At 41.5% G+C, this 24,216-nt stretch overlaps 1 protein-coding gene across 1 annotated transcript in view; it reads left to right on the top strand.

Annotated features, from left to right (window-relative positions):
- VIPR1 (vasoactive intestinal peptide receptor 1) overlaps positions 1-24,216 on the top strand; it is a 120,700-nt gene that overhangs the window by 57,102 nt on the left and 39,382 nt on the right. The window contains exons 3-5 of the mRNA XM_063324301.1: positions 326-433; positions 17,466-17,569; positions 22,671-22,771. Of these exons, the coding sequence (XP_063180371.1) occupies positions 326-433; positions 17,466-17,569; positions 22,671-22,771 (313 nt within the window). The remainder of the gene's footprint in view (positions 1-325; positions 434-17,465; positions 17,570-22,670; positions 22,772-24,216) is intronic.

Raw genomic sequence — 24,216 nt, 5'->3', positions numbered from 1 at the left:
CATTTTTACCTTTTTCATCTCAAAAAGGGCACGTTTCTCTATGAACTCTGATTTGCCTGGTTCTTGCACGGATCTGCTGTTCTTTCTGTGCTGATTTCTGGAAAATTACAGACATCACCAGTGCTGAGTTTCAGGACTGGGGAAGCTGAAAACTACATGTTTAAGGAAAATATTTCTATGTCTTTCATTCCAAAAGGTGCCTGCACCAAAGTGGTAGGCTCCACATGCCTTTGCACAGCTGCTCTGCTCTGCCCCCGCTTCCTCTGCTCCCTCCAGCAGATACCACTCGTGCTTGCTCTACCATCTGCTTTTCTCTTTTCCCCAGGTTGCAGAAGGCAATGGGACAACATCACATGCTGGCCTGAAGCGGAGGTGGGAGAAGTTGTGGTACGGCCGTGCCCGAAGTACTTCAGATTCCTCACCACTTTTCTCAGTAAGCAAAACCAGACGCCTCATCTCAGTGAAATGGTTTTGTGGTTTTTCTGCCTCTGGGGTTTCACATCACATCACTGGGGAAGCTTCTTGATATAATCAGAGGGAGAAACAAGACCTTTGCACTAAGTAAAGGACGTTTCCAAGCCATACATGAATGTCCAAACCATTAGAGCATCCTCCCTATCCTTCTTGCAGCACCTCGTGCTACTTTGGATCACAGGGATGCAAAAATGACTCCTGGTGCAATCCAATGATATGGATGTTATGCAGTGAAAAATTGAATCAACCTGTTTAACAGGATGTTTGTTGTACAAAATGAACAGTTTAGCACTGTAACTAATTAAGTCTCTGACATAAAATAAACAAGCTGCAACTGTATGCAGTAAAGTATTTTTCTGCTGAGATGACAAATTTGGCCACAGGCCAAGAAATTAACCTGACAAATAGCGGCCTGGGTAGTTTAATGGAGAAAGTAGCTTAACTCACTGTTCGGCATGTTCTGGGAAGCTTTAATTTAAAACTCAGGTCTCAAGGGCCATGCAGCGACAGGAGTCTTTGTCATCTGGTAGTTCATAGTCATTATTTACTATTTTTATTATAGTAGCCCTGCAGACCTCCACAGAGAATTAAGCTCTTTTGCACTGCAGATTATGAACCAAGCTGATAAGTCTCCACTTTTACAGCCTTGCAGTCCAAACACACGTGATTGATAGATTATGAATGGGAGTAAGGATGCAATATCATCCCTGTTTAACAGACCAGGACACTACACTGATTAACCAGCACACGCTGATTCCATGACTTGCCCAAGACCCCACCAAAAGTCCTTGCAGACCCAGAAGGGAAATTAAAAATCCTCAGAGTCCTGTCCTAGCGCTGTTACTTCCCCATTTCCAAAACTTCCCAGTAGTTCATCACTGCAGCATCAACACCCAGGGAAAGCAGGCAGAAGCTGCTGTAATATCCCATCTTGCAGGATAGGACCCTTGCATGTTGGTCATGCCATGTGGAGTAATTGCCTGCTGTTGACGTTTTGTGCCCTCTCCTCTCCTGAGTACAACATTTTCTCACTGGGTTTTAGAGACCCAGCAGAGTCAGTTAAACAGGAAATAAAAAAAAAAACTCTCTAAGAAGATTTTCTAATACTTTCTAATCCCAACAAAGCAGAACTATGACAGAAATATATATATTATAGTGTGTGTATATATACGATCATGTATATATCTCTCTCTCTCTCTCTCGTGTCTATGTTGAACTTAAGCTAATGAAAGTGGGATGCCTTAATTGCGCTCTAGGATAGACTTATGAGACTCAATAAAGTTGCCCACTCAGGGGCATCTACTGCTCTCTTAGATATCGTAGGACATCTCAGGTGGTCTCCAGGTTTCCCTGCAGAAAGGTGCAGTTCTCCCATAGTTCACATGTCATGCGATGTCGCAGGTACTTCAGGGTATCTCAAAAAACTTACGCTTAGGCAAGTGAATGTTTCTATTCTGGAAAAAGTCCAGACTCCACTGAGAGGCTCTCTGTGCACTTATCTCAATGTGCCATGCCAAGAAAGAGCCTCAAACACAAGCCAGCCCGTGACCCTTCCCTGCATACCCATGTTGTAGCGTGGCTGCTGGCATTTGTGTTATTCTGTGATCAGTGAGCCCCACAAATGTCATCTAGTCATGCAGCTGGCAATGTCAGCAGCCTTCCAGGGGGATTTCACATTGCTTTGGATGAGTTTCCTCTGGTTAAATGTAGTTTTCTGCATCTGACTCTCATCCAGGATTTCCAGTTGCTGGAGATCTGGCTGGTTTGGTCAGTGGTGGATAGGACATGATTCAGCTCTTCATAGATTAGTCACTCTAATCATAGATTAGAGATCAGATGATTAGCACCATGAAAATATCTGTTTCTCCTCGTTTCGTATGGTAAAGCACCGAGTGACTTGCTTTGCTGGAGAAAGCAGATTCAGCACTCTTAATTTCTGCTGTTTCTAATGCAGATGTTTCTGTACAAGATAGATGTCTGGGATGCCATCAACATCAACAGTAATCTAGACAGTGCAATCAGCAGACAACTGGATAGTAGGAACCTGAACAGGTCTTTAGATGTCATTTGTTGTATTGATAAATTTTCTGTTGAGTGTAGTAGAAGTGCAGACACTAAGGTCACAGGTAGGCACCTACACTGTAGACGCTGAGGTCTCTATTGAGCATCCTAAACAAGCATCTGGTGCCATTTGAGATACTTTGGGGTTTCTAAGAAATCCATGAGGATGCTTCAACTGGTACTAAGATAGCTGTCTTTACGGAACTGATTTCTAACCTGGAGTGACATCCATGTCAACTGATTTTAGAGTTTCCCATATGTAAACCTATCTCTGATTTACAGTCAGTGGTGAGAAATAGACCCTTTAGAGGTGCAGTTCAGCTGACTTTTAGACTTCGACTTCAAGATGAGTTGAACAAAAATTGATAAACCACATATTTCTCCCCATTTACAAGCAAATGATTGTAGAGCGGCTCTGGCAGATGTGAATGTCTTAAAATACAGGTGAATCCCACCTTTGCAGAGCATATGTGCTAGCATCTCCTTCTGTAAACAGAGAAACTGATGCCATTTCCAGAGCAGAAACTACTTTGATTTTCTTTGAGCTATGCAGTTTGTACAATCATATACAAATGTGGAAAGCAGATATGGTCTTAAATAAAGGGAGGGTAAGATTGCCTCTTGTTTTATAGGATTTGTTGCAAAATTAATGCCATTAAAGTTTGTGAAGCGGTTCTTCCTTTGTAGTAGTGAGTATCATTGAATAGCTTTCAAGGAAATCAATCATCTGGTTAATGTTTATGTCTTACTCTTTGATCCTTTTGCAAGAACATGAAAGCTTATACCAAAGTTGCAAGCAAGAGAAAATCTTTTTTATATTTATAGCAGGAAAAGGGTGAAAACAAAGAGTTTGGGAAACAAAGAGTTAATGTGATTTTCCTGCCTAATGAGGACTATGCTCTTCAAATGACTAATATCCCGTCTCATGGTAAATAAAGGATAAAATATCTCGTGGCATTTGGAAACCTTAAATGCCTAGCATAGTCCTGATGTCATTTGACATTAAATTTTTATGTCATTCACAAATTCAGAAGATTTTTCATTATTTCATGGCATTCGTCAGTACCGTATGAAGGAGATGGATGAAAATATTTCTGGCACCTTTCATTATTAAAGTGCATTACTTGCTATCCCTTGACCAGAGCATTCCAGTTTTCTCTCAATAAATAGAAGATGTCATTTATAATAGGGATTTGTTACCCACAGTTTCTCCAAAAGCAAATTGTCCATTGTGCACAAGTTAAACAGTAAAAATTAGCACTAACAGTTTTTAAGCTTCAACTATGAGATTAATTGACATAAGGGGGCGGGGATGGAAAAAAACAAGTTCTGGAATCCCACTCAACTAGGGTGAGATCCTTCTGAGTTTCAGGGTTGCCAAACTCCTTTTTCCCTCTGGTGCTCTAGATTTATTTCTGCTCTCCTTTCCCCTTCCTCATGAACACATTTAACTTCTTTTTCCTGCTCTACTTCTCTTCCTTGTCCTTAGTGGGCCTACTGTTTGCAAGGACTGACCATTAATTCTGGTGTATACCTATCTTCAAGCCATCTAGAACAGAGCTGTCTGGATCCTGCCTCTCTGCAGGCAGATATTGCTGCTTCTAGAGTTACCCAGGCATGGCAGCTCCCCTGTGTGAAGCTGAGCACCTTCACATACAGGCATTTGTGTAGTTCAACTCAAAATCCTTCAGTGTTGGTCAAGTGCTTTGAAATAATCCCAGCAGTGTTATCAGACATCACTGCAGCTTCAGCCATATCTGCCCTCTCCTGGTCCATGAGTTCCTGATTTCCTCCCATTCTCCAATGCATAATGTCTTCATCCCCTTACTTGTTTTCTTCATTTTCATCTTTTTTGCACCAAACACCAACTCTTTCCCGGTGTTAGAAATACACTGCCAAGCACTGAGCGTGAGTGATTCTGGGAAATAGAACTTGTCGTCATTGACGGATCCCACACCATGAATTTATACTTTTGCCAGAATAGTGGAGAGTGCATAATCTCAGAGGTGTAGCTAAACAGTGACAGTGCCGTCTGGAACAATGTTGTCACCAGTGCATTTTTATGTGGGTAGGAAGACATCAGAGATCCTCTTTGGCATTGCCAGACAGCACTGGTTCATGCCCTGCCATCCTCCTATTGCATTTAGATATAACCTGCTCCAGCACACTGAAATTCTAAAACCGTATCACAAGAAGACAACAGAAGTTCCCAGAGAACTATTGTGATATTCATGCACAAATAAAGAAAAAGAGATAATTCAAGGAAGCAGTCAGGAAACTGATAATGGAAATTTGCCCAATATATCATAGACCACGCATTATGAAAATAACACTTTTATTGACCACCTGAAGCATTTATTAAATTTCCACATGTCCTCTTGAATAATGGACACCATCATTCCTCAATCCTTGGGCCAGGGTTAGTACTTGGAAGGCTCCTGAGAGAAACTGTGAGCCACTGGCGTAGGGTGACTTCTTCATGGCTACCCTTGTTCCTCCGGAGTACCAAGAGGGTAGGAGATGATTTTTGTCATTCCACAGTGGTTTACAAAAATGCTGCCACTGCTTTTTAGTCTCCCGCTGTTGCATATAAATGACAAAGATAAGCTAAAGTTGTGGAAGATAAATATTCTGGTAAATAAAAAAATCCATCATACTAGAAGAGTCTGGAAAAGTGTGACTTAGTGACACTGGCTTCATTTATGAAAACAAAAGGTAAGAGTCCCCGTTGTAAGAGTAAAATCAAGGAAGAGAAAGAGCAGTTTAAGCCAAAATCCAACAAAAGCAGAATATGCAAATTGTGATGAATAGAATCACAGTAGAAACTGGAGGAAGGTTCCAGTGGGGGTTTATGTGGGAATTAAAGATTAATTTTGGACATAGTTTTGATCAGCTTTTAAAGTGATTAGATGATGTTACGGGTCCAGGACATCTCCAGGGCTGCTTCTGTGAGTTCTTCTGATGTACTCACAGCATTTCACATACAGTGAGCCAAAGATAGAGAGAGGGAAAGAGACCGGACCATGTCACTCACTGAGGGTGAGGGACTCAGTTCTGCACCTGTTCACTGACTAGTCAGGTATGATTTGTGCATTATGAGCTATAAAGGCAAGCCAGGACTGTAAGTGTTGGTCTCAGGTGAATTGTCTCAGCAAAATTATCTCCCCTCCTTTGAATGTCATTGCTAAGAATGCTGTCCATCTGGCTCAGGACATTTCCTGGCTTCAAGCTGCTGCTTTTTGTCCTGTGTAGCAGTCCCAAATCCTCCATGCTGAGAAGCAAATCCTCCAAGTCATATCTGGCTTTGGATCTCCATGGAAATGATGCTTTTACTGGCTACCTGGAGTCTTAGGACAAGCATAAAGATGTCTGTCCTTATTGTTGAGAGCTTTTAGGTGCACTCACAGTTTGTTAGGCTGGTTTCCCTGATGCTCATTCAGAAAGCTTCGTGCAATTCTTCAGAGAAGAACTAGGGTGGGATAAGAGTCATGTAACCAGACTCCCGTGGGTAACAAAGCTACAAAAGTTGGCAGTTGTATTCTGTGTCGCTTCTAAGGTACGTGTTTGTGCAGAGCAACACTAAGTGTTTAAGTTTGCAATCTTTTCTCTTAAATAGGAATTTTGAAATGACATTAATATATAACAGCATTGTTTCATGAAAACAGCAAGCTTTTCTTCTACATGGTGATTGGGATCTAAGAGGTCTAAGCCACATGAGAAAGTTGATTTTTACTTATTTATTTGGTTTACATCCTCATCATTTTGAACTTGTGCACTCATACACTTCTGTTATAGCTCTTTCATTTGAATCTAAAAGATATATTTTTCTCTGTGGTACATTTAAATTCAATAAATATAAATCAAGAGCTATTTTGTTGTCTTTTTTTCATTCTCTTTTTTGTTACTGTGCCCAAAGTTATTTTAACTATCATTTGATCCTATGTGCAACTCAGGTATTGTGATTGCTTATAAACCAAACTTATAAACCAAAAATGATACCGTGGTTGGTATCATTCCCGGCCTCTGACTGATGGCCTTTCGGCAAATTCAGTACGATGGGCAGCAAAGGTCTAATTCTGTCATCTCATTTTTTTTCCTGATTCATCAACAGAGAGTTTTGGAAAAGACACCCTCTCTCCACTCTAGACCTTCACTTTGAACTACATTGACTAATCCTTTGTAGCATTAACTTCATTAAGACAGAGGCAATCAAGTCAAGTTCATTGGGTGTATGTCATTTGCTGTTAATATACAGATCTTAATGTTTCAGACTGAAGGAATACCCCATTATCGCTAATCCCAGCCCCTTCCAGTTCTGGCACACGCACAAAACTCTGCACAACTGCACAGAGCAAAGTGAAGAGCTCCCCATGAAATAACATGAGAACGAGCTCCTCATTGAAGCAGGTGATTAAACAGACTACTGCAGGTAGCTCCACTGATGCCACCTGCAAGCTTGCAGGGTCCTCACGTGCTCTGTATGGAGACATCCAAAGACTCTTTAGTCCCTGTTGGCCCAGAGTGGGTCTTGGAGCAGAGTATAGCTGTGTCCTGGGGTAGTCAAATGAGACTCATAAGTAGGACATGGATAGAGACTCCAGGGAGCTGGTATTCTGACAGCTATCTTTTTGATTAATTAAACATATGGATAACTCTCCTTCCACTGAACTGTGGGTACCTAACATTAATCATCTAATCTAAACTCCTTGTCTAATTTCTGCCTCCAGCAATTTCAGGACATGGGTTATCCCATGACATTTCTTAGAAAGGGATGATTATGACCTTTGGATGTTTTCTATGGAGTCTACAGGGAACCTGATAGTCTCCTTCAGAGTAGACTCCCTACATTTCCATGTCAAAAGTTAGGTGAGATAAATCCCAACCTTTTGCAAAGGAGAGCAATAATGATTAGACGAAAACAAACAAAAATGCAGAATCACTTAATTTTGCACCCTCCAAAAATTATTCTCTTTCATTAACTTGAAAACCATCTTAATCTCTCTCTCTTGAGCCAACATGATTTTCCTCAATTTCTTTTCTCCTTTTTTCTATGTTGCTTTTGAAACTGGAACAAAAACGGAATAAAATGAGGAAAGGGATAAGCAGATGGCAGCAGATAAGCAGAAGACATTATCACTACCATCAAGAACCCCAAAATGAACCAGACCTGCTATTTATTTACTACAATGCTCATTTAAAAGGAAACAAGTAGTTGAGCCCATCTGCTGTAGCGGTTTGTTCACTGAGGGCCTTTGACCTGCTCGGATGTTCAGTGCAAATGTGTCTTTTTTTTACAAAGGGAGAATTTCCAGGAAACCTTCTCATTTACATGGAATTGTGCCAATTATTTGCAACAGCCCACTCTGAAGTCAGAGAAAAGGGGAGAGGTGAGCCAACGGTCCTGCTCCCTGTGCCCATCAAGGCAGCCTCCAGCCCTATTTGATGCTCATTTTTCCTCGTTTGTCTTGGACAGCAGAAGGTCCAAAGCAGAAACTAGTGATAGTTTATCCCATTTCCACAGATCAGTGTTGATTTTACATTAGCATTTAAGAGTGCACCCTTCCTGTTAGCTGGCTCCAGCAACATGCAGGGATATAATTAACTGAAGAAATTGGTGGCTTTATGGATATATGGCTTATTTACAGTTTGGTTTTCCTTTAGACCTTTGAGATTTGATTGCAGCTGAGGTGTCGTGTTTGCTCTGCTGCTCTGAAGGATTGGCGCTGAGATGTTTTGTAAGCAGTAGCTGAACCTCCCCACCACACTGTGGGGCACCCCAAGTCATGTATGTCCAGTGAGAGCAATGCACACTGTGTTGAGGTCCTTAGGTTGAAAGCCCACTGCCAGCCCATGGCTTGTGGAGTTGCTCTACCTCCACCTACCCAGGAATGTGCATCTTTTTCTTGTAAATATTTTCTAGTATACTGTGATTGCAATATCAAAAGCTCTATTGAGAAATTTGTCCTAGAGTTTGACAGCCCTGCTTTCAGTGTGAGAAAACAGACAGAGTTTACAAAAGGTGCCTAATTAAGGGGATTATGTGATGTTAAGAAGGGAGGAATTATCTGTATTTATTAAGGATCGCGATCTTCACACTTAGAAATGTAATGTACAGGAAGGGGGAAGGAAGAGAAGGGAAAATTAGCATTTCCCAAAATCCAGGGTGCCGTAAGCTTCAGGGCACTGGAGATGTGGCAGGAATAACTACAGGCCAAGTGGTGTGAAAAAGAACAAATGAAGAAACTGAAGGTTTTGTCTATTGTGTGATATGCTGACCCCATGCCACAGGTTGTACTATGGCACGAAATTATGAAATACTGAAAATATGAAATAGTATGAAACGCTAAGCAGAAATTGTACTGAAAGAATGGTCTTGTGAGATCATGGCTGAGGCAGATCAAGCACGTTTGGAAAATATCTTGTCATGACTTCCCCACAAGTTTCTCACAGATCTAACCACTTTCACATCCAGTTTAGTGCAAGCTATAGGTGTCTGAAAGTCTCAGGTGTTTCCCAGTGACAGTAAAGCAGATCAATAATAAAAATGGAACTAGACGTGTTCCAGTGGGCTCAGCAGCATCTCAAGAAGAGTAAATGCTAAGAACTGCTATTGCTTTAATAGCTTCTCCTTGAAAAAATCGATTTCTGACCATAGAATGCGATGACAGAGAAGCAGGACAGATTGCTACTCAGAGCAGACCTTCCTCTCTCCTTTAGAAGCTATTAGAGGAAAGGGTAGAGAAGCAAGAGGGAGACAAAAGTGAACATCCCTTAGAAATGACTGACCTTATGTCTCTTTGTATGAATTCAGGCTCCAGTTAAAAGCCAATAAGAGGTTTTCTTCCACTGAGATCAAAGAGCTAAAACCTTCACCTATGACAAAAACTTTCAGACATATTTCTGAGTCCAAAGTGTGCATTTGAAACAGATGAGAGGCAAAAAGAAATTAAGAAAGAGAAAAACCTTACAAGATCTAAATATAGGGGACAAATTACTTGGAATACAGTTATCTCTCTGCATTTATTCAGTTCACCTGTTCAGTGCTTAACTCCTACCCAGATCAAACACCTTTTATAAAGAAAATGTTCTGTTTTTATCTTGGTTCCACTAACTCTTCATTTCTCTTCGTCAATGCCATGAATAATTCATGTCATTCCGCAACCCGGCCCTTCACTGGTTGGTATAACACAATCTACAAAGCGGTTTTGATTCACAGTCTCTTCCACATCATTCCCAAATACTTTTATAAATCAGGAAATTTAATTAGAAGTTTTGCATGTGTTAGTTACTGTTACAGAAAAATCTATCCCAATTCATAAATGGTGCGTGCAGTGTTCTACTGTAGAAGAACGTCTGTCTTTTTTCCCCTGGGACCAGTGATGAACATAAATAAATATTCACTGCAGAGCAGAGTTAGACCCCTTGTATAGGGCTATGAGGATCCTGGAGGCAGAGGAAGAAGGCTTGGAGTCACCCCTCTGGGCTCTTTGTGTGGGCAGTGGAGGGACTAAGTTCAAGCCCAGAAGACCTCATGGAAGGTGGAGCTGAGCAGGTCTGTTGAGTGGTAGTGAGAGGTTCATGCCCAAAGGAGAATAGGGCCACCATCATTGGAACAACGTATGAATAAAGGTATGGACAGACACTGGGCAAGTAGAATATCTAGATTAATGCTCTTCCATCTGGAAAAATGTGCATTGAAAGGGTGCAAGTCAGAGGTAAATACAGTCATGAATGTGTGGGGAACTTAGGTGGGCAATGATTGTTCCATGGTATATGAGAGAAGGGATTCCAAATGAAATTGTCTATCAGCAGGTCTAAAACAAACATATGGGGGTATGTTTTCACACAGCATATAAAGAAATGGTAGGGGTGATAGACCTGGAAGATACAAGTGAAAGCCAAAAGTATAAAAAGCTATCAGAATTATTAGAAAGAGGTAAGAAAAATTCAGGGTATAGGAATAAGATGAATTCAGTGGTTAGGTATGTGCAACACTGGCTCATATGTAACCTCCATTTGAAGGAGCTGAGAAGATAGACTTGGCACTTCAGGGCATGCTCTAGTGGCAGAGATTGTAGGTTGGTCGGGTTTTTTGGTTTGTTTGGGGGGGGGGTTGTGTGTGTACGGTTGGACTCGATGATCTCAAAGGTCCTTTCCAACCATGAAGATTCTATGATTCTATGATTCTATTTCCACCACCATCAAGATATACAATGCCATAAAGTCATTTAACTGCTTAACCTGCCATGCTTCCTAGGAAGCTACAACAGCTCTTCACCCAACTGGGAGAAAAAAAAGGCAGGGGATAAAGACAAAAAGTCCCCTGTCTCCTGATCAGTATCAGTACTTTCAATTCATTGTTTTTTGTCAATCCAACTGAAAAAGATAAGAGTGGTTTGGGAGAGGAAGAGAGGAGGAGAATCACGGAATCACGGAATCTTCAGAGTTGGAAGGGACCTCTAGAGATCATCTAGTCCAACTCCCCTGCTAGAGCAGGATTGCCTAAAGCACATCCCTCAAGAATGCTTCTTTCCTCATAGGAAACTAAATTAAAACAATTAGAAAAATCTGAATATACAAAAACTGAATTAAAAACAGGAATACTTGGACATTTCCATTATGAGTTTACAGGTTTGGGGTTTGTTGTTTTGGTTTGTTTGTTAATTATTGGGGGGGGGGGAGGGGGAAGGGTTAATGCTAAAAAGAAACTTGTGGAGTTTCTTAACCAAAAATTGTCTTTAGGCATTTCTACTTGTTTTCATTGAGAGGGATTTCCTTCCCTTCGTCTTTGCTACCCAGAGCAGAGAGTTTCTGAATCACCCTGCGAGCGAGAAAAAGCCACTTGGGATAGGTGTGAGCCATGTACCAGATTTTGAACAACTACACGAGCTAATCAGAAGGAAAGATGGGAGCATTCAGCTAATTGCTTACAACTCTCAATTCTATTTTCATAATAGGCATGCCATCAAACCATGCAGATTAGGAAATTAGAGAGAGCTTTGTGAACTCTAAAGAAGCATTTACTTAAACCAGGAGCAGCTGCTGGGCCAGATGGCGAAGTCCTGTCCTACAGCAGACATGATACTAGAAAGATGCAAAAGCATGTGGAGGAAGTGCGATCTTTCCTCCTGCTTCATATGGATGATCATTAATTGCCATGGACATTGCAAGCCGGTTTTCAAGGAGTAAAGGCAGAGGTAGCGCATGAGGAAGAGCCATGCTTTACTATACATACATATATTGGTCTCTTCTTACAAGTAAAAAGTGATAGGACAAGAGGAAATGGCCTCAAGTTGCACCAGAGAAGGTTTCAGATAGATATTAGGAAAAATTTCTTCACAAAAAGGGTTATCAAACACTGGAACAGGCTGCCTGGGGAAAGGGTGGAATTACCATCCCTGGAGGTGAAGACATGTAGACGTGGTGCTGAGTGACATGGTTTAGTGTCAGTGTTAAGTTGATAGTTGGACTTGATGATCTTAAATGTCCCTTCCAACTTAGACAATTCTGCGATTCTATGATTCTATATATTATATATACAGCAGTTTGCGTTGACTTGGATGGACAGGCCCATCCTGTCTGCCTAACTTTGCAGTTGGGTAGCGTTTAGTGTGCTGCAGACCAGCCGGGGTTGAGCTCGGGAAAGACCCTTCTGATCTTGCTGGGACTTGACCTGAAGCCACTCACACGTTTGCACTTCTGTGGTCAGTACATCTGCAAAGAGGCAGAGCTCATATCTTGGGTTGGAACAAGAAATGTGGGATTTTGATTAAACAGTTATGACCCCTCATGCTACTCAGAACCTTTAAGACACTGTTGCAGTGAAACTTACCGAAAACTGGTTATTCAGGCCTGCTGCTTCACCCCTTGCCTTTCAATAGTGTTTTATGCCTTCGCTGTCATAAACACTGATATAAATGAGTCAAAGGTCTAGCCTCATATTTACACTTCTAATTCCCTTCTGTAAGCAGTGCCTTTTATACCACAGCATACTTTTGGAAAGCTGAATGCATAGTTTCCCATCCTAGTTCTCCGGCAGTAGCTATAGTTTCTTTAGCTTGTCTAAGGATTATGTCTGCACACGATATTTGCCACCTCTAGAGAACTAACATCTTTTTTTTCCTTTCATTTCTGCACTGTTGTATTGCTCCCTTTGTACATCCATCCCCTCCTACCTGGCAGGGAGCCTTATGAAAAGGTCATCACCTTGTTCCCTTTAAAACCTCGTCTTTAAACTCCTTTGTCCTGACATCTGCAAAGAGAGAAGACAGCAGTGAAAGAGCTGGGCTGCTGAGATCCCTCTAATTGTCTCCCTGTGATGCTTTGCTCAGGACTCAGATACACAATCCAGTTACTGCACCTTAGCAATTATTGTGTGTCTGCCGAGCCAGGATAGCTCCCAACATGCAAGATTTACACCTTTGGCAGCCCTAGAGAGATTTCACTTAATTTACACTACAATGAAAACAGTTTAGCCTAGTTGCCTTACCTCCTCTTTGACACACACAGAGTCTCTGTGGATGAGCTGGAGAGCTGTATATCACTGCAGCATCAGCAGCAGCATCTCATAAGCAATATCCCATCCTCCTAGGACCATATGCCTAGTGCTTCTGCAGACATTGGTCACCCCTGAAACGGCAACCAGGGATTTTGTTCTGGCAATGCAGAAAAGGACTTCTGGTACACATAAGGCTCCCATTCACAAATGCCCTTCTGAAGTAATGAGACCCTCTTGCACTTTCTAATTACCTTTGCATTTTCTAACCATGGTCAAACTGAAACACAGGAGGCTCCATCTGAACATGTGGAAACACTTTTTTACTGTGTGGGTGACGAAGAACTGGAGTGGGTTGCCCAGGGAGGTTGTGCCCAGAGACCTCCAAATCTCCATCCTTGCAGCTTTCCAAGGATATCCAAAAGCCATCTGGACGTGCTCCCAAGCAACTAGCTCTAGGTGGCCCTGCTTGAGCAGGAGGGTTGGATCAGATGACCTCTAGAGGTCTTTTCCAACCTCAATCATTCTGTGATTCTGTGAAAGCAGGAAGGTGCGTTCTGGTGAGACATGCTGTGAGGTTATTGTTGTCATAGGTGAGAGTTAGCTGTGGCTTATCAAATGAAACTTTTGTTTTCTTTTTTTTTTTAAGTGGAAAATCTCATCTTATTGAAATGGATGTGGTTTTTAGGAGCAGATGTACCAGTTTGACAGTTGCATCATTTCTGATCAAAATGAAATACAAACCCCACAAAAGGCAGATTTTTTCATGGCTGTTAACCAATACCACCCCATCGAAGGGACTCTGTTCACACCAGGGACTTGAACCTCCTTTTTCCACAAGGTAGAGGGGAGCCTAGAGCAGAAACCTACAGGCAGTGGGATGCTTTCCAGCTCTTATTGTGAAACTCCTCCACTGTGCACTGCTAATTGTGTGTTACCAACGTATAAACCCCTGGTCTCCTTTCTGATTAATTCTCCAGGAATGCATTTGAAAAGGTTTAGTTTCAGTCTGATAGGAAATAGGAAAGCTTTGGAAACCTTGTGAACTTTCAAAGGCTGGAGATACCATTTCCAAGCCAGAAACTGTGTCTTTCCTGATATTGACGCTTAACATTTTGCAGCTTCAGTGTACTTCATTAGTGCATCATTCTAGGGAGAATTTGTGTTACACAGAGGAGTGAGAAACACAAGTTAATGGGAAACTGTTCTGGAAAACAGCATATAAAATTTCTGGTGCTTTGAACACTTTTCCTTCCCATTGACAGAAGATGAGACTTTATTACCAAAGCTCTACTATTGTTGAGGAAACGCAGACCCAGGGAGATCACAAGAACTGGCTGCTGTTTCAGTGGGGGTCTGTGACAGAGCTGGGGTTTGACCCTGTAACATAAAAATTTCAGTTTAATACTTCAGTCTAAAGTTTGCTGCCTGTCCACTAGTTAATCTCAGAGTAAGAACTAAGCTTGTGAGGTGCTTTTCCAAGTGCTTTTGTGTTCATGTTCAGTACAGAAAGTAGTCTGGTAAGAAGTAGTAGCAATTAGAACAGTTGTTTTCTCTGGGGCTAGACATCATCCATCACTACAGTCAAAATTGTGGTGTGGTAAAATCTATATCTTCTAACCTTGAACTTTTTGCACCTCCCAGGCATCTAATAAAGAACATGAGCATTATTAGAAAGGTTTGTTGACCACGTGTGTGAAATTGCACATCACAAAGCGACATGAGCAGAAAAGGGTAGTAGAAAAACATCTCTGGGAAGTGAGTTTCCCTAAAATCAGGGAATTTTTATTTATTTATTTATTTATTTATTTTAAATCTCAGCAATGCTGTATCATTGTGCTTCCCTCTACCTGAGTTTCCACTTCAGTTAAAGCATTAATACTATTTTGAAAAGTATTCTTGAGAGCAGTGAGGAGAGGAATTACAAAATAATCAAACAATAGTGGGGCAGTGCACTTAAAAAGAAGAAACAGGAGAAATATGAGGAAATTAAGCTGAAACAAGCAGCCCTTAGTTCACTGAGAATCAGAAGCAAAGAATCAAAACCACTGTGAAAGCTAAAGGCATCCCCAAACAGAGGGGAGGAGCCTTGAGCAGGAAAGAGGAAGCAGAAAAGTGCAGATAATGGGATCCATTGTAAAGAAGAAGAAATAATAGAAATTACACAACACCTCCAAAAAAAACCCCCAAGCTACTGAACAGTCATGTCCTTGATTTGTTTGCACAAGATCTCTTATGATCCTGATATGAACCCTGGTAAAAAGAAATGCAAATAATGACCGTACAGAAAAAGCCTGGGGAACAGGAACCCACCAAACTGTTCTAAAGTTACCTACTTTTGGAGCAGCTGTTAAAATGAAGAAAAGCTCCAGAAGATTAAATCTGTGGTAAAGACACATGAGAAGGGCAAGTTTTAGCGTCAAAATCTACCTGTCATGGGGATTTGGGAAGTGAATTCATCCAGGGGACAAGTTGCCGCTGATTTCGGTGCTAGACATGTTTATGGTTAGGAAGATGTTCAGATGACTCAACTGTCAGAAACTCCTGGAGGTGATGCTTGAATATTTTCATGATTCGTAGCTGCATAATTGATTTGCTCCTGTTTGCAGAAGTTTTATTATTCCTGTGTGCAAAGAACCCCATTGTTGGAAATGTTTGCAAAGCTCTTGAGTTTCACTGGTGTAATTCTTCATCTAAGAAGTGAGTTTTGACTACTGTTTGTTCATTCTGGTGTGTATTGTACCAGTTTTCCAGTTGGGGATGGCAGGCAGTTTTGTGAGCAACAGGCTCCCCGGTTCAAGAAGGACAGGGAAGTGCTGGAGAGGGTAGAGCAACGGGCTACCAAGGTGATTAGGGGACTGCAGCACCTGTCTTATGAAGAAAGGATGACGGATTTGGGTCTCTTCAGTCTGGAAAAAAGACAGCTGAGGGCAGATCTTATCAATGCTTATAAATAATTAAAGGATGGGTGTCAGGAGGATGGGGCCAAGCTCTTTTCAGTGGTGTCCAGTGACAGGACAAGGAGTAACGGGCGCAAACTTGAACATAGGAAGTTCCATCTAAACATGAGGAGGAACTTCTTTACTTGGAGGGTGGCAGAGCACAGGAACAGGCTGCCCAGAGAGGTGGTGGAGTCTCCAACTCTGGAGACATTACAAACCCAGCTGGACGCGTTCCTGTGCAACCTGCTCTAGGTGACCCTGCTCTGGCAGGCGGGTTGGACTAGATGATCTCTAGAGGTCCCTTCCAAACCCTACCATTCTGTGTGATTCTGTGTGATAAATGACACCAAAGGATGTGGTGTCATTGTGCCACAGTAATGTGATTCACAGGAGATGGACAGGGTAGGGACTGGTGAGGGTTCGGAACAGGTGTTGGGGGAATTTGCAATGTACTGTTGGATGTATTGCTTCTTCATTATTTCTGTCTGAAAAACATCTATCTTGGCCTTTTAGACTACAGAACTTTTAGGGTAAGGCCTATCCTGGTCAGATTGCTGGTCTTTTCTTCTTTTGCTTGATTAATGTCTGCACAGTCCCTAACCAATGTGGGTTTGGGGTCCAGAAAGCAGAGATGTCTTACAAAGTGAGAAATGCTTTGCACTGCACAACCCCTTACAATCCCAGATGGGCCAGGAAGTGCAGAGTACCAGAGGGGGATACAAACTTCATAGTTTTGTCAGTTTTGGCTGAAGGAGAGAGATGTCCTTATGTTAATTAAGGCTCTTTTTAGCTGGTTGGAGGCCCTAGGCATTCAACTTGCTTGAGTCCAAGAAATTTTCTTGCCTTTGAGTATACATGTTAAAACAGGAAATGCAGGTTGACAGTATCTGTTTTTTCTCCCCTCATAGCCAAATTTCGAAGTGTTTTGTTCTCAAACAAGAATGCAGTATATTTCCCAGGAATCACATTTGATCAGGGCTCATCTTGTAGGCAAGGTCTGGCTTTTGAGGGCTGCATTCAGTTCCCAGACCTCCAACCTTACCTGCCTAATGTGAAATGACCACTTTATCTAGCCATGTCTTGGCTTCTCACAAGTGAAGTGAAAGATGTAAATACTTCACTGTTCTGTTTAGATGAAAAATTTTCCAGGAACAAAGGCAATATGTCAATAACAGTCTCAAACAATATTGGTGCAGTGCCTGCAACCAAAGGTCTGGGTACAACTGGCATTATGGTACTATTAGAAGAGATGTTTTGTGGGCACCTCAGTATTAAAATGTACTTGGTTTTGAGGTCTGAACTGTACAACCCAATGGGTCCCTCACATTTATGTGGCTGTGTGATATGAACACTTGGTAGCAGAGAAGTATGAGAATTTTACTCTAATTGTTTCAAGAAATGTGCCTTGGCATTTGAATCAACAAAAGACAGGTATTTGTTTTACAGCAAGCTGAACATTTCTTTTTAAATCATCCTTTTCTTTTTTCTTCCAGGGAACGTGACCAGGAACTGTACAAGCCAGGGCTGGACGGATGTGTACCCTGCACCGTATGACCTAGCTTGTGGATATGATTCCAGCAGCACTCCAGAGGAAGAGGTTTGTAAACCTGGATGGGTAGACATCAAGATTTACCAGGGATTGATATGAGAATCACATGATCTTCCCATGCCCATTTTTTCCATTCCCACTCTGATTCCTCAAGAAGTAAGCATCATCCTGGGGATCCTTGGAAGCAGAGATCAAGTGTCTGGCCAAAGAGGTTATCCTCCCTTTAATTTCCAGGGGTGTGGCAGGAAATCAGCACCTGAGAAGATCAGACCAGTGTCTCTATGATGTGCACACATAACTTCAGGTGCTTGATTTCCCATGTTCAACTTCGGAACAAGCCCTACGTGTTTATATTTATCCTTAAATAGATAAGTTGATTCCGGTATTTCTAGGCCAACATAAGCATCAAAACATCAAAAGGCATAAAAGGATATAACTCATTTGCCATCAGTGCTGCTCTGCTGATCTCAATCAGCTAAAGATCTAGAAAACTGTAGGGAACACACAAATTCTCGTGCAATGTTACTGAATTTTGTAAGGAAACCCGCAGGCCCTCTGGGAGAATGCTTGTATGTAAATTAGTAACCACTGAGCTAGGTATAATTAGCTTTATAGAATATTGTCATTACACAAGAAGCAGTTTGTTATTGGTTTGCTGCATGCTGAGTCATGAAGGGTAAAGTCTAAGAGGATAACAAATGATTTTAGAAGCAAGATTCACCTCACCTAACTAAAAGTGCAACATCTGATCTAAACTAGTCACCTATAACTGTCCCATGGTCAACAAGAAAAAGCTTATGCAAGAAGAGAATTATATTTCACTGCAACCATGTGTTTCTATTAAACCTATGGCCATGTTTTATTTTTTTTTTTCTGTTGTATGACATATGTCAGTGTTTGTGAATGTTGGACATAGGAATCCCAATAATGAATGAATATATATGGTGAGACGTCTTTGTGTTTGGTCACATATTACCAAGGCACTCAAAGTGTTAACGGAGAATCTGAACAGAACTGAGACAGCCTTAGCAGTGAAAGAATACAGAAAACAGCAAAGGGAAAGTTGCACAAAGAACATCAGGGCTCTACTGAAGGGAGCTTTAGTCTGCCTTCGAGGTCAGCCACCACTTCACATCCTCAAGTGTCCCGTTTCTCAGATCGAGCTGTGTGGCACCAGTTGCACATTGCAAAAGTCATTGTTACAGGAATGCTCTGGGAAGGTCCTTCACCGAAAGCTCTGGTTTATGTTCCAGCTGCCAAGGGGATTTGGGAATTCCTGGGACATGCTTTGGCGACCCAATGGATTGCAGCGTTGCCAGAGCGCTGCGTTACCAAGAGAACCTGTATTGTGTTCTTTTAATTCTTTCTTAATTATTTTCTCTCTATTTCCGCAGTTTTGTCATGCTGTTTAAGTCTAATTTGTGTGAAAGGTGGCTGAGGGGGGTGAACATGCAGTACTAGCCTGTGAAGAAGAATAGATTTTTGTTGTTGTTGAGTTGGCTGTCAATTTGTGGACAAAGAAGTAAAGGGAATAGAATAAAAGGAGAACAGCAGGCTGTATGGGACATGAGGTCCAAAACAGACTGATAACCTTCCATACTTAAAACACTTCGTGCACTTTTAAAACCTACCAGATTCAAGTCAGAAGCAAGAAAAATACGAAAAATAACTAAGGGCTGTGTGTAAGATTTTAATTGTGAGTTCTGGTAGTCCAGATCATGCAAAGTAGTGCACTTATGATCTTTGCAGTCATAATGATTCCTTCTCCAGCCTTACATTTAAAAACCACATATTAGCAAATGGGGGGGTTGTTTTGCTGTCTTGTTGTCACATGTGATGCACAACTTCTCCCTCGTGTGCCTTTGTCAGAGGCTTTGTGTGTCTCTGTCAGAGAGAGGCCACCCCAGGTGTCCCCATAAGCTCTATCTGAAGCTGGTGAAGAAAATAGATGTCTCCAGAAGTCGGTTCACCCCACGTTTCTCTCCAAACAGACCTCTGTGCATTTACTCTAGAGGCAGCCCAGATGACTTCAGGCTAGGTGACATGAACCCAAAACATGAAAGCCTTGATGTCATTATTTCTCTTCTTTTTCTCTCACTAATGTAAATGTTTCACATTCTAATCTCTGTTATCAAGGGACAGAAACCAAATAAGATAATTCTTAGTTAATTTCTGTTTAGCATCTACCTTAACTAATTCTTCTTATCATGTTCCTGTGAAATTAAGCAGAGGCTTTTAGAAGTCAGAGAGAGAATGATGAAATTGCCTGGTTTCATTCTGTAAATCAGTCTAGGTCTACAGCTAGAACCCAGGCATCCTGGCATGCTTTTACTTCACTTCTTTAAATCCCCATTTTTTCTAATAAGAATATTTTAGTAAACCAAGTACTGAGTGAAATTCCAATTTCATTTATGATCTCAGGTCAAATTCTCTGCTTTGATATCTGTAAAATAGGAAGTGGTTGTCATTAGCAAGTTCAAATGAAGAGTGAGAAATCATTATGTGCTGTTTCCAGAGCAGAGATGACCCCACATGCTACATTAAATCTGAATGCCGAGCTATTTCTCTGTACACAAGAAGAACTGGTCATGGTAAAATATAAGGGCAAAATAACCTTGTTGAATAACACTGAGGCTTTCTGTACACAAATTGCTTCTATGAAAAACTCTAAGAAGCAAAAGGCCAATACTTGTATTCACACTGGAGAGTTTCCATCCAAAGCCACACTACTGGCATCTCCTGTGATATCTCTTAATTTTATTTCCCCCATTTCTCTGCTCTCCTAAATACAGTGTGGGACATCCTCTTTTTCAAACTCAGTCCCCTACCACAAGCTCCTTCCTTCTGCTGGCCAGGTCTTTCCTGGAGCATTTCTGTTCTGGTGACATCAAGAAGGGAAGTAGGTAAAGAGAGAAAGACAAAATCATGGTGAAGGAAGTTGACTGCTTTTATTGGAAAAGTCTCAGCTTCCTTTGGGAGCCCAAACTCAAACAAGACTGGAAAAAAGACTATATTTAGTTAGCTTTGGGTGGAATCTGCAAGACAGTGGCGTAGATAGGTGGAACCTTCACTGTTCCTTACTGCAGTGCAAGTCGCTCCATGCAGTGCGGATGACCAAGGCTTAGGCGTCACCATAACATTCTGTGTGACTCCTTCCCCACAGTAGCCTTCTGGCATCATATGGACAAGATCAGGTAGATAAATTGGCCTGAAACCCTTGCTATGAATCATGTATTCAGAGTTACTGACCCAAAGCAATGTGGATTCAGTGAATGGGGCTGTAAAGACACCATGTTTTTAGCCATCTCTGAGATCTGTGGTCTAAGAAGACATATAGATATGACCAATTTAACCTTTGCACTCTCTGAAAGCTCTGTCTTAACACCTCTCCAAGCTGGCTTGTGCAAATGCTAGAGGATTACTGCTCATCTCAGCCTCACTGGTTCTGTAAAGTACCTAGTACTTGTCAAGGTCTATGAAAATGGCATATAAAAATGTCAATCCCTGCTGTTATTAAAGAGTGTTTTCCCAAACAAGGTTGGGTTTACATTTTCTGTCTAAATTTCTCCTTGTGGTTTTGGTTTTTGGTTGGTCTGGTTTTTGGGGTTTTTTTGTTCGTTTTTTTTTTTTAGAAAATAGCGGCAAGGAAGGCAGAGGAGGGTCAATCAAAGGCTGGAAAAATAAGATTTTCCACAAACTGAGTTAGATTTTCATAAAAACTTGCCTTTTTCGTTGATAAAACAAATGTCCAAATACCAACTGGTCTTTTGTCATTTTTTTAACCTGAAAATGAAAATATATTGATTTAGATATAGTGCTGCTGGAGAGCCTTAGGAGAGCTGCATTTTGTTGCCTTACTTCCCCATTTTATTTAGACCAGGATTCCCTGTTGAATTTAATTCCTGTGCTCAGAGATTTCCTCTGTGTGCTTTCAAAGCCAAAAATCATGACCTGATTTCCAACTTAACATATATTTCTGAATTAACATACCTGTGATTTTAGTGAGAACATTTTAAGTTTTTACTTGCTGAAACACAATATATAGCTTCCACAAAATCAAACCAATTTCCAGACCAGTTCTGTCTTCAATCTTCCTCAATAAGATGAAGCTCATCGTACTCACCACCTCAGAGCCAATATGTCAGTGTGCTGTTTAGCTGAACATTAGTCATTCTTGTTCCGCAAGATTATGACCATGTAGCTGTCTCTGCAAGTGCCAAATCAGACTCATTCCTGCATGAACTTTTCCCTTGTGTAACTGTAACCTGGTTTTGGAGCGATCCAGGCTCTACTGCAACTGGACACATTCTCCTTATTCACACTGATGGTATTTGAGTCATGTACTTTACTGGATGTGATTTTTAAGGGTGAAGGAGTTGGAGATTTTTTGATAAAATCGTAGAATCATAGAATGGTTAGAGTTGTAAGAGACCTTAAAGATCATCTAGTTCCATGGGCATCTAGTTCCATACGCAGGGGACACTTTCCACTAGATCAAGTTGCTCGAAGCCCCATCCAACCTCTCCCTGAACAAGTCCAGGGTTGGGGCATCCACAACTTGTCTGGGCAACGTGCTCCACTGCCTCACCACCCCCACAGGAAAGAATTTCTTCCTAATATCCAATCTAAATCTCCCCTCTTTCAGTTTAAAACCATTACTCCTCATCCTATCACTACACTCCCTGATCAAGAGTCCCTCCCCATCTTTCCTGTAGGCCCCCTTTAGGTACTGGAAGGGGCTACAAGGTCTCCCTGGACTCTTTTATCCAGCTAAACAACCCCAACTCTCTCAGCTTGTCCTCATAAGAGAGGTTTTCCATCCCTCTGGTCATCTTCATGGCATCCCCTGGACCCACTCTAATAGGTCCATGTCCTTCCTGTGTTGGGGGCTCCAGAGCTGGACACAGTACTCCAAGTGGAGTTTCACAAGAGCAGAGAATCACTTCCCTCAACCTGCTGGACAAGCTTTTTTTGATGCGTGGATGTAGTAGGATGATTTCCTTGATGATGATTTTTTGATGCATCTAATGGAGTAGGAGGATTTCCATGTCTCACCAAGAAAGTCAGTAAAAGCTCAGTGACGGTCTTTTTAGGAACACATGTTGTCAGCTCTTTGACAGACCTGTTTTGTTTCTTTCCTTCACATTAGCAAACAGTGTTCTATGGAACAGTCAAGACCTGCTACACCATTGGACATACCTTATCACTCATTGCTCTCACGGCTGCTATGATCATTTTATGCCTCTTCAGGTAAGACCATGAGCAAAAAAGACATAGGTAAGGGGATGACTCAAAGGACATAGTGGCTGTTTAAGTTATAGGCTATGGGTGTTACAGATGGATGCAAAAGACTTCTGTCAAGGCTCATTTGGACAGGGGAGGAAAGTTCCTTCATCTTTCGGTACCACTGTTTTCTGGTATGTGATTTGTGGCCTTTGTGTGAGAATTATAACCCAAATCCATTTATTTAAGTGGGATCCATCTCACTAAATGTAGGTTGTTACATGATGGATCTCTGTATTAGAGGCCTTTATCTCATAATCTTGTTATAGTCCACAGAGACCTAGTCAGTATGGTATATATCGATCTATGGAATGATGCATTTCCACTGAAGTAGGTATTCAAAGTGGGACACGTGAATCACACCTCAAAACTATCTCCCAAAGCCTATTTCTGAAGCACCTCCTGCTATAGCTCTGTGACAAGACGTAGACACCAGAGCCATTTTAGACAAGCTAGAGCCTCTGAGATGTGCAGGACCTTCAGGAGACCCAGGCCTTTATGGATCGATGGGCAGATACTCTACAGCATATCAAATGACATTAGATGCCTAGATTGCAGCAAATTAATTAATCCTCAGTCTCCATTTGTAATAAATTCAGGCATCTAAATTTGTGTGCCTCCAATGAAGTCTGCATATAAGATAATCTCCTATTGTAATGTTATTTATGTGTAGGGAGAACAGCAAAAAGGAAACTTCCATGAGATGGAAGAACCTTCTAGATGTGATTCCATCTCCTCCTGCCACTCTCCAGTGGCTTCCCTGAAGTGGCATTATATGGTTGTCCAATTTATGATGGTCTGGTCCAGACATCACCCCCAAAGAAAGCTATAAGAAACAGCATATTTTCTAGGGTAACTAACTCTCATGCTTACATAAGATTGGCCTCTCCTTTCAAGATCTTTGCACTTTTCAGCACACGAGCTCTCACAAGGCAAGAGTGAATCAGACACACGTGCAAATTATCTCATCTCAACAAGGTACAAGGTGCCAGCCAAGCTGGTGAAATTGCTGGGGTTCACGCTCTTCATTTGTGCGAAACAACATAATTTGACTTGCCTTCACCTGCAAGTACAGAGGACTCAGCTCAGTCACACTATCTTGCCGTCACCAGAGATTAAGTGCATAAACTCTACCAATGCACAGTGACTCATTAAGAGGTGGCAATTTAATCATGTTGCTGAGTGAGGTCTGTTGTGGTTCTGATGACTGTACAAAGTACCCATTTCCAGAGTATTAGGCCTTTCGCTTTAGCTGATATGAAGTGTTGCTTGAAAAAAAGACCTTCTTGATCAAAATTCTCCTTCAAAATATTAGTGGGCAAGGGACAGAAAAAAACCTGGTGGTGTTCTCAATATCATTAATAACTAGTCATTTTGAAGTGAAAATGTAGTTCATATTGCTCCAGAAAGCC

The sequence above is a fragment of the Chroicocephalus ridibundus genome, chromosome 2, assembly GCF_963924245.1.
Source record: "Chroicocephalus ridibundus chromosome 2, bChrRid1.1, whole genome shotgun sequence".
NCBI lineage: Eukaryota > Metazoa > Chordata > Aves > Charadriiformes > Laridae > Chroicocephalus > Chroicocephalus ridibundus.
Note: the sequence above shows the minus strand (reverse complement) of the source record. Positions and strands in the feature narration are given on the sequence as shown.